The sequence below is a fragment of the Xyrauchen texanus genome, chromosome 32 (assembly GCF_025860055.1).
Source record: "Xyrauchen texanus isolate HMW12.3.18 chromosome 32, RBS_HiC_50CHRs, whole genome shotgun sequence".
Taxonomy (NCBI): Eukaryota; Metazoa; Chordata; class Actinopteri; order Cypriniformes; family Catostomidae; genus Xyrauchen; species Xyrauchen texanus.
The window spans coordinates 3,005,001-3,020,000 of record NC_068307.1 but is presented as its reverse complement, the minus strand read 5'-3'; the positions used below and the strand labels follow the sequence as shown (position 1 = coordinate 3,020,000).

Genomic DNA, 15,000 nt, shown 5'->3' with positions numbered 1-15,000 from the left:
CCTCGTGGTCACTATAATGTGGTTCTCGCTCTCGGTGGTGAGTTGTGAGTGGATGCCGCGGAGAATAGCATGAGCCTCCAAACATGCTAAGACTCCACAGTAACAAGCCACGTAATAAGATGCACGGTTTGACGGTCTCAGACGTGGAGGCAACTGAGGTTCGTCCCATGCCACACGGATTGAGGTGAGTCACTACGCCACCACGTGGACTAAGAGCGCATTGTGAATCGGGCATTCCAAATTGGGGAGAAAAATCTGTGATTTGGTCACAATGATGGTCAGAGCGTTAAATATGGTTTTACTAAAGCAATAGTTAATGTTTTGGCAGAAGCCATAGTTTTAATGCAATTAACCATGGTGTTACACCTCATTGCTGTATGTCTTCAAATTAATGGCGTGAAAGAATCTCACGAGATTGACGAGAGAGGGACCCCTTCTAGACCAACATGATCACACAGGAAGTCGGCATGCTGTTTCCGAAAGTTCCCTAGGATCTGCAACAGTATGCCGACTCACTGACATGCCCTATCTCCCATCGGACATATTTGGGAGGGCTCGACAACAATTATTTTCCCTCGTGGCATGACTGGTAGCACATTGCGTCTGTTGCACGGGAGACCGCAGTTCATTCCCCATTCAAACGAAGAAGTAAACACATTTGTATAAACAATCATGAGAGTGGTAAGGAGGTTGCATTTGTATCCCTAACATTTCATTTTGTCTCTACTTAGGGTTAGGGTTAGATTTGGGATTTGGTTGGGGGGTAGATTAAATAAAATAAGCATTTCTCTTTCACTAAAATTCTGTCAATGTATACCGATTTCGGCAAAAGAAAAATTGGCACACATTTACCGATTTTTATGTGGGATTAGGCTGTCTAGACATGACTTTGAACAAGGTGCAATAATCCAGTTACTCTCCAGGCCTGCAGGTGGTGCTCAAGTCCATTATGAAGGCCATGATTCCATTGCTGCAGATTGGTGTGCTCTTATTTGTGGCCATTCTAATGTTTGCCATCATTGGCCTGGAGTTTTACATGGGCAAATTCCACGAAACCTGCTTTGACAATACCACAGGTGAGCTTGTCTCGTTGGCCTTGCAAAGATCAGTCAATCTAACTCAATCAATCTAATCTCATACTTTACAACTGTTGACCTTAGAGTTGTAGGCCTTATAACAAACCCTGTGCTTTTACATTATCCAGATGAGATTTTTGATGAACAGCCCTGTGGTAAGACGCTGCCCGCACGGGTGTGTCCGACCGGGACACAGTGTAAGGGCTACTGGGAGGGGCCAAACAATGGCATCACACAGTTTGACAATGTCCTCTTTGCCGTGCTGACAGTTTTCCAGTGCATCACCATGGAGGGTTGGACTGACATGCTTTATTACGTAAGTTTTAAAACTTATACTGTGTGGTCCCTGGGTAGCTCAGTGAGTAAAGTAGCTTGCTGACTACCACCCCTGGAGTCACAAGTTCAAATCCAGGGTGTGCTGAGTGACTCCAGCCAGGTCTCCTAAGCAACCAAATTGGCCCGGTTGCTAAGGAGGGTAGAGTCATATGGGGTAACCTCCTCGTGGTCACTATAATTTGGTTCTCGCTCTCAGTGGGTCGCATGGTGAGTTGTGCATGGGTGCCACGGAGAATAGCGTGAAGCCTCCACATGTGCTATATCTCCGTGGTAACGTGCTCAATAAGCCACGTGATAAGATGCGCGGATTGACGGTCTCAGACGTAGAGGCAACTGAGATTCGTCCTCCGCCACCTGGATTGAGGCGAGTCACTACGCCACCACGAGGACTCAGAGCGCATTGGGAATTGGGCATTCCAAATTGGGGAGAAAAAGGGGAGAAAATGACTTCTACTATGTGACAATGGACAGATGTGCTTTACTAGTTGCTACAAGATTTAAAGTCACCATTTTAAAACAGGCATTGCATCAGGATGGTGATGTTGGGTATATGTGCATGTGTATTACAGAGTAATGATTCCTTAGGGAGTGCCTGGAACTGGATGTACTATGTTCCGCTCATCATCATCGGATCCTTCTTCATGCTCAATCTGGTGTTGGGTGTCCTCTCTGGGTAAGATCAATCAATCTGTTTATGGGTAATTGACAAATAAGGCTGTCAAAATGAGAAATCTTGTAAAAAATCATGTTTAAAACTTTTGTCAAGTTTGTAGAAATGTAATCATTGGCTGCTTTTCCACTATTGGGCCAGTGCGAGCCAGGGCTCTCAACTGGCCAGCCGGGGCCAACAACCTCGTACCTTGAGCCGCGAGACCAAAATCGATCTATGTTCCAGTGTTGCCCTAAAACCCACCCTGGTGCTATCATCACATACCCGCCCAGTTCACAAGCAAGAGAGAAGATCAAGCTGAGGTATCATGTTATCCAGTTTATTCAGAATATCAAGTTTATGTCGAATGTAAACATTAGCTAGCTAGCAAAATAAATTAGTGCTAATAACTAACCGACTGTAACTGCCATCTGCCACCGTCTATAAAAGTTCACCATGGAAAGTTCTTTCTTTGAGCACCACTTTGTCCATTGTGCGTTTTAATGGATTTGTACTGTGCGCGGGCAGATCCTGTATCCTGACAAGTTCAGTGAAACCCCCTTTGCCATTTACCCGCCTCACTCCCCCAGTTGGCCTTGTTTGGCCCGAGGGTAATCGACAAAGCCCAGAGGAGGCATGATGAAGCCCCGGAAGTGACAGTGGGAACGCAACTGGCTCTGGCCCTGGCAAGCACTAGCTTGGCCCGATAGTGGAAACGCGGCTATTGTGTCCACGTTGGTTTTCTACATTTTTTCAAAACATTTATAGCATTTACGTGAAAAAACTATTGATTTAATGACTTTAAAAAGTGGTGTAATTATCGAGTAAAAGCAATTCAAATAGTGTCCTTGCACTTTGAATACACATGTGTGTACAAAACTGTAATTATTATGTGTAATCATTCATTTAAAAATGTTTTTAAACATATTTTTCAATGTATAAAATATAACTTTTTACAAATATCATGAATTGTTTAGTCATGAAAGTCAAGACGTTTTATCAAGGTACACCAAATGACCAGAAATAAATGTGCCTTATCATAAAAATTTCAAAATATCAGATTTTTATTCTTTTTTATTAATACATTTTTTATTTATTTATTTTACTTCATACACAGTGATGAGGGTCTAGAGCGGTCTTCTCTGTTTTACATTTTCTTTTTTGTCACATGACAACAAAATGGCTTCCTGTATGTTGGTCACACCATCTGACTTTGATTTTTTTAGAAAAAAGTGTTTCTAATATTAATAGTATTTTAAAACTAAATTCTTTCATTGCATTAAAAAAAAAAATAGAAATTTTAGGACAAGTTCATTTAACTTAAAAATTTTACTTGTTGCACTAAAAAAGTTAAAAATTTCTGTGGTAAAAAAGTTGTGCTGACTCAACTTAGTTGTCTTTGCTTTGACTCAAGTTACATTGAAATATAATTATTTTTATTTTTTTACTAAAGAAGTCTTGAAACAACAGGTAAAACAACTGAAAAACCGTTTGGATTAAATTATGTAGAATTGACCTGCACAGATCATTAGATAATCCACATGAAGCACAATGTTACATATGACCACCAGGAGATGGCGCCAAATACATGACACAGACTCAATGATGACTCAAATGACACAGAATTAAACTCATTCTGTGAAATCTCATGACTAAAATCATGTCTGCATGCTATACAAACCTTTAGACATTGTTGTGTTTGCATGTGTAATTAGTTCTTATGTACAATTATTATGTTTTTGGAAACTATGATAAATTATTTTTGTAATGCTATAACTTTGATTGCTTTATCATAACAACACAAACTTTTTCTCAGATACAGTAACATGGGAACAAAACAAAAGTAGATTTATTTTTTGGAGGCTCCTTTATTTTTCATCAGTTTCTTAGGCTGAGAGTCTCAGAATGTATCATAAGCTACGTATATCAATAAAAATGTGAAAAGTTAGGTCTCCGAAGCAACCAAATTGGCCCGGTTGGAGTCACATGGGGTAACCTCCTCGTGGTCATGATTAGTGGTTCTCGCTCTCAGTGAGTTGTGTGTGGATCGTGGAGAGTAGCATGAGTCTCCACATGCTGTGAGTCTCCGCGGTGTCATGCACACGTGATAAGATGCGCGGATTGACGGTCTCAGAAGTGGAGGCAACTGAGACTCGTCCTCCGCCACCCGGATTGAGGCGAGTAACCACAATTTCAGAAATTGCAAACATGTTTGTTATAGCAGAAGTGTGAATTGCAATATTATTGTATTTTTGGAACTTTGAATGGATCCAGACAAAGAAAATAAAATATAAAATGAGTGTCACGTCAGTGACCCTCATAACAACCAATAGACATAAAGCATTTGTATTGTACATTATGTAAAGCAATGTCACTGTATTTGTCATTGATAAATAAATATGGATATCTGCCTGTTTACTGTATATCTAATGCCTATTTATTTAGTGAGTTTGCTAAAGAGAGAGAGCGTGTGGAAAACAGGAGTGAGTTTCTCAAGCTCAGACGTCAGCAACAGATCGAGAGAGAACTCAACGGATATCTAGAGTGGATCTGCAAAGCAGGTGTGTGCGCAGAACACATACATATACAGTGTAGGTTACATAAGGTCAGGACTTGACTATGCATTGAAATCACTGGGAACAGAATCTTAACATTTAGTTTATGAAGCATTTATCTATGCTCTGTGTCACAATACCTCTCTTTTTACAGAGGAGGTTATACTTGCCGAGGATGACACTGGCACCGGTGACAGTATGGATTTTATCATTTTGTGCTCGCTAAAGACAATTTCAACCGAAACATGTTATGATGATTCAAATGCAATAGTCGTCTATGTTTGTGTGTGTGAGCAGGAAGTCGTCGCAGGCCCACATTAAAGAAAAATAAAGCTGACCTGTTAAATCCAGAAGGGTCGGAGGACCACATGGGAGATGCAGTTGGTAAGAAATAAACTTGTTTTATCTTTTGTGTAACACTTTATTTTAAGGGTCCACAATAATGCAGTAATTAAGTGTAAATAAGACAATAATAAATAATGAACTGCATGTAAAATAAGGCCATCTTAGGTCATCTGTTTCAGAGATCAAATTTAATAAACAATATTACAGCAGTAATTAAGGCTTATTAGTATTGTCCTTTCAATTCAATTAATGTTTTTAACAAATTACTAAAATCGTAATATTTTTTTTTTTAAACTCGTTAAATTTCGAGAAAAAAGTCGAAATACAATCTTGAGAATAAACTCATTAAATATCGAGAATAAAGTCATTATGATGCGAGATTAAATTTAACGAGTTTAATCTCGCATTATAATGACTTTAATCTCGAGATGGCTTTATTTTTTTTATTATTGCTTGGCCCTAATCCTCTTCCGTAGTTTTTCATAAATTACTAAATCTTTTTTTTTAAATTGTATATTTTAATTAAAATAAAACAGAACCTTTTTCATTAATTGCATCTGCTGTAAACACCTAATTTCTAAAAATATTAACAAATTAATAAAATCGTCTTGATTTCTAGATTTATTTAATTGAAATAAATGTGTTAATTATTGCAGTTCATTAATAACAATTTAGAAAAAAAAACAATAGTAATAATTATTGTCTTAATAGTTCAATAAACATGAAATACCACCTAATAGTGGGCAGTGGTGGCTCAGTGGTTGAGGCTCAGGGTTACTGACCAGAAGGTTGGGGGTTCAAGCCCTAGCACCACTGAGATGCCACTGTTGGGCCCTTGAGCAAAGCACTTAACTCCAGGTTGCTCCGGGTGGATTGTCCCTGTAATAAGTGCACTGTAAGTCGCTTTGGATAAAAGCATCTGCCAAATGCATAAATGTAAATGTAAATATGTGCAGAAAAATACAGTAACTCAATATAAATGTAACTTTAGAAAAGGGAGTCAAGTTGACTTTAATGTAAAATAATAGCAATGTATTTGTAAAGCCAATACTAATTAGCCTTAATTACTGGCTGAATATTGTTTAATACATTTGATTTATGCATTAATAACATTTCTTTCAACAAAAAAATAAGGCATTTAATAAGTTGTAAATTATGGCTCAGACGGCCTTTCTCTATATTAAGTAAATTATTAATTAATGTCTTATTCATGCTAAACTGGTGCATTATTGTGGACTTAGTATTTGAATGTTTAGGTATTTTTACTGGAAAACAAGATAAAAATACTCTTTTTTTTTTCTGCAGTGCATGACATGATTTCTTCTGTGGAACACAATAGAAATAGTCATTTTCATTGTATTGAAAAAGATGCACTGAAAGTCAACAGTGACTGAGATTAACATTCTGCGTAACACATTTTATTTGTTCCACAAAAAAAAGTCAAACAGATTTTGAACCACAGGTGATCTGAATATATTTGTTTGATATGTGTGTATATTTTCAGGATCACCTTTTGCTCGTGCGAGCATAAAGAGTGGAATGGGTGATGGAACCACATTCAGCAAGAAAGAACGGCGTCTCCGTTTCTTCATTCGAAAGATCGTTAAGACGCAGGCGTTCTACTGGACTGTCCTGAGCCTGGTGGGACTCAACACATTGTGTGTGGCTGTCGTACACTACGATCAGCCTGAACTACTGTCAGACTTTCTCTGTGAGTATCTCTTCCTGTTACTTTATGAATACTTCCATTACTTCCAGGTATTGTTTTCATTACATCTCGAACCTTGGTGCTTATGTGAGAGACGAGGGTTCAAATCCGGCCTATGTAATCTCCCATTCCCCTTTCTATCCCCAAATGGTCCCCAAAAAACTAAGACATTTTCATTTTGTATTACCATCTAGCTAGCATTGTGATTTAGTTCTGGGCTTTAATTCAGATTTCATCGGAATCACATTCCGATTCACATGCTCTTGATTCGATTTGATTCAGTGTAATTTTATTAGGGGTATATTTCAGTTATAATGTCCATTTCGCTTGCATAACCAGAAAAAAATTAAGATTAGACTTCTAACTATAAACAAGCACTAAACACACCTTTGGCTCTGTAACAATGCTCTATGTTGAAGTATTTACCAAATTAAGGTTTTTGTATATAAATTTCACCAGATGAGGTTTAATGAAGAATATGTTTTTTATAATTCACAAGATATGAAATTGGACACAGGATGTGCTGACGGGGCATGTTTCCATATAGTCGCTTCCAAATACAAAATCCGGCAGTGCTGGCCACAGAGGAATAAAAAAAATATTGGCAACTATTGACATAGATTTTTGCCAATAACCAATAGTTCCAAAACTAGATATTACAAATAGTTCCAAAACTAGATATAACCGATAGTTCCAAAACTAGATATATCCAATATCTCCAAAACTAGATATAACCGATAGTTCCAAAACTAGATATAGCTGATAGTTCCAAAACTAGATATAACCGATAGTTCCAAAACTAGATATAGCCGATAGTTCCAAAACTAGATATAACCTATAGTTCCAAAACTAGATATAACCGATAGTTCCAAAACTAGATATAACCGATAGTTCCAAAACTAGATATAACCGATTAGTTTCAAAACTAGATATAGCTGATAGTTCCAAAACTAGATATAGCGGATAGTTCCAAAACTAGATATAACCGATAGTTCCAAAACTAGATATATCCGATAGTTCCAAAACTAGATATATCCGATAGTTCCAAAACTAGATATATCCGATAGTTCCAAAACTAGATATAGCTGATAGTTCCAAAACTAGATATATCCGATAGTTCCAAAACTAGATATAGCTGATAGTTCCAAAACTAGATATATCCGATAGTTCCAAAACTAGATATATCCGATAGTTCCAAAACTAGATATAGCTGATAGTTCCAAAACTAGATATATCCGATAGCTCCAAAACTAGATATAACCGATAGTTCCAAAACTAGATATAGCTGATAGTTCCAAAACTAGATATATCCGATAATTCCAAAACCACATCTTACCGATAATTCCAAAACTAGATATTACCGATAGTTCCAAAACTAGATATAGCTGATAGTTCCAAAACTAGATATATCCGATAGTTCCAAAACTAGATATAGCTGATAGTTCCAAAACTAGATATAACCGATAGTTCAAAAACTAGATATTACAAATAGTTCCAAAACTAGATATAACCAATAGTTCCAAAACTAGATATATCCGATAATTCCAAAACTAGATATATCCGATAATTCCAAAACTAGATATATCCGATAGTTCCAAAACTAGATATATCCGATAATTCCAAAACTAGATATATCCGATAATTCCAAAACTAGATATATCCAATAATTCCAAAACTAGATATATCCGATAATTCCAAAACTAGATATATCCGATAATTCCAAAACTAGATATATCCGATAATTCCAAAACTAGATATATCCGATAATTCCAAAATTAGATATATCCGATAGTTCCAAAACTAGATATATCTGATAATTCCAAAACTAGATATATCCGATAGTTCCAAAACTAGATATATCTGATAGTTCCAAAACTAGATATATCCGATAGTTCCAAAACTAGATATAGCTGATAGTTCCAAAACTAGATATATCTGATAGTTCCAAAACTAGATATATCCGATAGTTCCAAAACTAGATATAGTAATAAAGATGAAGTTTTAATTCATAAAGTATTTAATTCATTGACTGGAGTTCGAAAAATAGCCAATACAATAGGTTATTTAATATATAAGCCCATTTTTATTGATTTTCCAGAAAAGTTGACCTATATCATAATATATATAATTATCATGATATATATATATATATATATATATATATATATATATATATATATATATATATATATATATATATATACATATATATGTGCTCTATAGGTTAATTACTAACATATAGAGCATTCTAACTAAGCCAAGTACTCTGGAATTTTAACTATAAACAAGCCCGAAATACACAGTGTTATGCACCAAATCTTAATTTTTCGGATTATTATTGGGACATTGGTTACACACTAAACTGATTTGGGGATTTTATTAATTTTGGACTCTTGTAGTCTCAATGTCTGTAGTTATCATAGCAAGGAAAGACTAAGAAAAGTTTCATCATTCTATAAATCTATTTTTTTAACTATCGGCTAGTTAATCGGTTATTAGCTTTTTCCACCACCTTGGTTATCGGTATCAGCAAAATCCATTATTGGTCGACCTCTACTTTTTAAAGCTACTAAAGTTATCCAGTCAAGAGCAGTGAGTTGTTTTCGTGTTTTATCATTATTGTGGTTTTATTAATATTAATGACACACTTGACAGCAGCAGGTCAATTAGGCTGCATGTACTGTACACTTCAAGTCCAATGTTTTGATAAAGTTTTTACTGGAGCGTCCATGTCCTTCTTTCCTCAAGTGTCCTACACTTCTCCTTTTTCCTTATCTCTAACTTTCCCTGTCTTATTTCTCTCTTTCTCTTTTTCTTTAGATTATGCTGAGTTCATTTTCCTAGGCCTCTTTATGTCAGAGATGCTGATTAAGATGTACGGACTGGGGACGCGGCCTTATTTCCACTCCTCATTCAACTGTTTTGACTGTGCCGTGAGTTCTCTTCTCTCTTGGCCCATTTTGCGTCTCACTTTCTCTCTCTCTTGGGCTAATTCTTTCTCTTTCCACCCCTGCTTTTACCCTCCACAAGCCTCTGGCCTACATTAGATGCAGGCTTGAGTCCTTTTTAGCAGTCCTCAGAGTGTTCCTTATTTGTTTTGGGATTTGACTGTGTACGTGTTTCAGGTCATCGTTGGCAGCATATTTGAGGTGTTGTGGGCCATGGTTAAGCCGGGGGCGTCCTTTGGAATCAGTGTGTTACGTGCTCTCAGACTGCTTCGGATCTTCAAAGTCACCAAGTGCGTTCTGGTTCTTTTATTTAACCTCTGGATGTTCCATCGCAAAGTTTTGTCAGTTTTTGTGTCTTGAGATTTAAACCAAGTGCAAGAGTACATCGCTGAACATGCATGTCTTCAGTAAGGCTGTGTTTGGTATGAAGGGATACTTCAACCAGACATGAACATTCTGACATCATTTACTCACACTCATGTTGTTCCAAACCTGTAAGACTTTCTGTTTTCCAAGCAACACAAAAGGAGATGTTAGGCAGAATGGTCACACAATCATGTTACCAGTCCGAGCCATTTTAAGCTTGTAATACCACCTGTTTTCTCCAGGGGGCAGTAAGCGGAACGCGCTGTATAGGTGGTAGGTGGTAGAGCGGGTCGGCCGCTAATCGCAGGGTTGGTGGGTCGATTCCAGGCCCACACGACTCCACATGCCGAAGTGTCCTTAGGCAAGACACTGAACCCCAAGTTGCTCCCAATGGCAGGCTAGCGCCTTGCATGGCAGCTCTACCATCATTGGTGAGTGAATGTAAGTGTGAATGGGTGACTGGGACACAGTGTAAAGCGCTTTGGTAACCTCTAAGGTTAAAAAAAGCACTATATAAGTACAGACCATTTACCACAATGAAAGCAGTTGTACTGCAAATACACAGCCAAAATGTTTGTTTCTGAAATAATTATATATTTCATAGTATGTGAACATGTTAAGTTAAATATACTCCTGCGTCAGACAGACGATTTTACAGCATCTCAATTGCATTGCATCATAAACTTACTGTTTTTAGGTCGCTGTGTCAAGTTAAACGAAGTTTAAAACTTAGAAAATGCATCTTGAGAACCTTGCGTTCAGATTTGCGCTCCATCAAGCTGCAGGCAATAGCGTGTTCTCATCTTCTGCTGTCTGCTCTCGGTAAGTGTGGTTTGTTCTCTGTATAATCTGTGCGTTGTCTATACAGCGCGTTCCGCTTACTGCCCCCTGGAGAAAACAGGTGGTATTACAAGCTTAAAATTGCTCGGACCAGTGACATGATTGATTATTGGTTATTTATTATTTTTTGTATAATTAATCGCACTGAATTAATGTGTTAAATCGATAGGCCAAAATAATAATTAACAAATATTTTGGCACATTTTGTGTTCCGTTTTCAAGACTTATGACTTAAGAAATATCATTATTTATAGTACTTTGACATACTGTCAAACATACGGTCAAAACATCATATAGATCGGAAAGTTGTCGATTACAGCAAATATTGTATCACACATTTACCAAATAAATATCTAGTTAAAGCTCTGAGAAAAAAGCACAGATTTTCTTTTGTCGTGTTTTCGCTTGTAAATTAAAGCTGAAGTATGTAATTTCTGCGCCACTAGCGCCACCAAACGGAAATGCTAAAATTAACAGCTTTTTGAATACGTCCCCCATCTGCCATTGGTCAAAGAAATTGATAGTCCCGCCCCCAACTGATGCCATTGTTCCAGTCAATGTTATTGTCTCTCTTGAGAGGGGTCGCTCAAAACAAATGTAGAAGTTTCATAGTGCCACAGAGATACAGTGTTTTCAGTTTTCAAGACAATTAACCATTGAATGGTTTACTTATGGCAGTCTCTACATATTGAGCTGAGATAGGAGAAAGAATTTAAGAATGAAAAAGTTACATACAGTAATGCAGCGTTTGTAAACTGAATACTGTATAAAAACAGCAGATGCTCCCTATTAAAATGAGCCCAAATAAAATGTGATACGATGTGTAAATCTTCAGATAGTCTTGGATTAAATGCGATGCTACCTCATATTTCTTTCTAATCATCCTGGGGGATGGTCTCTGGTTATGATATGGACCAGTCACAGCTGTTGTGGTCTGCATAGAGAGGATTTGGGTTTGACGCAGAAGTATAAATCGGCCTTAAAAGTGACAAAAGCACCAAAAAAGCACTAAAGTAGTCATCATTGTGACTTGTGCACTATATTCCAAGTCTTTTAAAGTCATTCGATATCTTTGTGTGAGAAAGTCTGAAATTCATGCCGTTATTTTTAAATGAGAAGAAAAAAACATTGGTTTGAAGTGACATGAGGGTGAGTAAATAATAGATGGTAGAATTAATTTTAAGCAGTGTCTAAGCAGTTAAGGGCTTTTTAATGCTGAAAGATCGCTATTCTTTTCTTTCTTTTTGTCTTTCTTTCTGTGTCTCTCTATCTTTCTCTCTTTCCCTCTTTCAGGTACTGGGCATCTCTGCGAAATCTTGTCGTGTCTCTTCTGAGCTCCATGAAGTCCATCATCAGTTTACTTTTCCTTCTTTTCCTCTTCATTGTGGTCTTCGCCCTTCTTGGCATGCAGCTTTTTGGTGGACAGTCAGTATAGATCTGCACCCTACTACCCTTGATTCAAATCAACTTCTTAATTAGATGCAGATGACCAATCACAATGCACAGCTTGTCATGTTTATAAAAATCTATTTGATGTTCTTTGCAGGTTTAACTTTCAGCAAGGCACTCCTCCCACAAACTTTGATACGTTCCCTGCTGCCATAATGACAGTGTTTCAGGTAGGCTGGTTGATTTGATGTGACTTGACAATCAATGCCGTTCCACATATTTAGGATTGGGGTAACCAAATGTTAACCCATAACCCATATCCGATTGTACTTGATTATTCCGGTGCCTTAACGGTTCTTTAAGTACTTTTGAGGAAGAAATATCTGGAAATAAGAAAAGAAATTAATATTGCCTTCACTGCCCTCAGCAGCCTGCCGTTTGGGAATCAGGCTACACTGGTTGCAACGTATGTTTAAAAAAAATTACTCTATCATTAGTTTGGGAACCGGGTTACACATGTCATGCTGTAGATTCAAAATAGCCCTTTCATGAGATTAATTTGTTTGGAAATCGGGCTACACTGGTCGCTCTATATGAATCGCGCTATAGATTTAAAAGAACCGATTCATGCAAGTTATTGATTCAGCGAGTACTGACGCTGACTATCACCCCTGGAGTCATGAGTTCGAATCCAGGGCGTGCTGAGTGATTCAAGCCAGGTCTCCTAAGCAACCAAATTGGCCCGGTTGCTAGGGAGGGTAGATTCACATGGGGTAACCTCCTCGTGGTGGTGATTAGTGGTTCTCGCTCTCAATGGGACGTGTGGTGAGTTGTGTGTGGATCGTGGAGAGCAGCATGAGTCTCCACGGTGTCATGCACAACGAGTCACGTGATAAGATGCGCGGATTGACGGTCTTAGAAGTGGAGGCAACTGAGACTTGTCCTCCGCCTCCCGTATTGACATGAGTAACCGCGCCACCAAGAGGACCTACTAAGTAGTTTTAAACTGGGCATTCCAAATTGGGGAGAAAAGGGGATCAAAAAATTGACAAGAGTCATTCATTTTAGGAATCGCCCTACACTGATCGCTCTGTATGTTTCACGCTGTAGATTCCGTAGAGTGTCAGTGCTACCGTTGAACCATTCCAAATCCGTTAATGGAACTGAAAGTCTTGAAATTTATTTCATTCAGTTCATTATGGAACTATGGAACTGTTTCGGAATATTAACCTGTTCGAGGTTCCTAACCCCATATGTCTGTTTGTGTGTTTTATGATCTCAGATTCTAACAGGTGAGGACTGGAATGTGGTGATGTATGATGGCATTGAGTCTCAGGGAGGGGTGGACAAAGGAATGGGCTTCTCTGTGTTCTTCATCATCCTCACGCTCTTTGGCAACTGTATCCTTCTTAAACAGGCCCGAGCTAAGACACACCCTCTTAGACACACTCTGAAACAGGGGTACTGCAGAATATATTAAGTCAAATTCAAATGTAATGCACAAGTAGTTATAAACAAACACTCAGTTATAACCAATATGTCACAGAGGATCTCTGCTGCATCCCTTTATTCACCAAGACATCTAAAAATGGTCTATGGTTGTTTCTTAACCCCATGCTTTCAGACACACTTCTGAACGTATTCTTGGCTATCGCTGTGGACAACCTGGCCAATGCTCAAGAACTTACAAAGGTAGCTTGTCATAGTCTCTCTGTCTCATTCATATAGTCATAACTTACATGTTTACTACCTAGATCGCACAAAAATCCTTTGTTATTGACCAATTATGCAGCTTAGGCTAATATTGTAGAAATGGTTATGTTGGTTTCTGATGGCGGCTGTTGTTTTGTTTTTTTGCTTTTCTAGGATGAACAGGAGGAAGAGGAGGCCACGACTCAGAAGATCGCTCTGCAGAAAGCGAAAGAAGTAGCAGATGTCAGTCCACAGTCCGCTGCCAATCTCTCGATCTCTGCGTGAGTTACACCACACACTAATCGCCAGCACTCTCGCCAAACGCAGACACACATACGTTTGTTTTTCTATCGACTTTTCATCGACCTCCATTTGTTTTTATACTGAGTTCGTGATGTGCTCTTTTCCCTAAATAGTGCCCTGACCCAAAAAAAAAAAACTTTGGCGTAGTCTCTTTATGAACTGGTTAGCATTTGGAGGATGTCATCAAACCTCTTCTGACTTAGTTCAATTCAGGGGCTAGTTTTTTTCTTGCTAATGTTTAATCATTAATAAAAGGTGATATTCTTACAAGACACCCCTGACACTGAGGCACACATAAATACCATGATTATGCATGTATATATGCAAATGAGCCAGAACACACTTGGGCATTAAAAATCCAACATGCTAAATAGACATTAAACAGCCCCACTTTAACTTTATTACTGCAAGACATCATGTCTTATGCCACATCCGATTTGATCCGGTACTATAACTGGTTTTAATGCTCATAGCCTGGCTTAGCTGAGCTGAGCTTAGTCTGTCAGATTAACTTTATCATCTCATTTGATTAAATCCACTCTAATACGGTTCCAGCAGACATGCTTAAACCTGCCTGATCATACTGTATGTAACCCCCTTAGGATATTAACCAGAGAACAATTCTTTCAGGGGCAGATTGTTGATTTAAAAATGCTGGAATTAGAAACCAACGTGATGAAGGAGATATTGAAAGCTAATTAAAGACCACATGAAATCAATTTGGAGTTTTGTGGCTTTTTAAATGTCTGTTAAAGCCTATAGACCATTTCAAGACGTCTTTTTGTTCCTTGAA

The 15,000-nt window shown here is 37.9% G+C and overlaps 1 protein-coding gene across 3 annotated transcripts in view; it reads left to right on the top strand.

The window, feature by feature from the left end:
• LOC127626226 (voltage-dependent P/Q-type calcium channel subunit alpha-1A-like) overlaps positions 1–15,000 on the top strand; it is a 132,928-nt gene that overhangs the window by 27,566 nt on the left and 90,362 nt on the right. For all 3 annotated transcript variants that reach the window (XM_052101858.1, XM_052101857.1, XM_052101859.1), the window contains exons 4-17: positions 924–1,076; positions 1,205–1,392; positions 1,982–2,085; positions 4,507–4,622; positions 4,771–4,812; positions 4,914–5,000; positions 6,466–6,672; positions 9,490–9,602; positions 9,795–9,907; positions 12,117–12,248; positions 12,370–12,442; positions 13,495–13,612; positions 13,837–13,904; positions 14,079–14,185. In XM_052101858.1, coding sequence (XP_051957818.1) covers positions 924–1,076; positions 1,205–1,392; positions 1,982–2,085; positions 4,507–4,622; positions 4,771–4,812; positions 4,914–5,000; positions 6,466–6,672; positions 9,490–9,602; positions 9,795–9,907; positions 12,117–12,248; positions 12,370–12,442; positions 13,495–13,612; positions 13,837–13,904; positions 14,079–14,185 — 1,621 coding nt within the window. The remainder of the gene's footprint in view (positions 1–923; positions 1,077–1,204; positions 1,393–1,981; positions 2,086–4,506; positions 4,623–4,770; positions 4,813–4,913; positions 5,001–6,465; positions 6,673–9,489; positions 9,603–9,794; positions 9,908–12,116; positions 12,249–12,369; positions 12,443–13,494; positions 13,613–13,836; positions 13,905–14,078; positions 14,186–15,000) is intronic.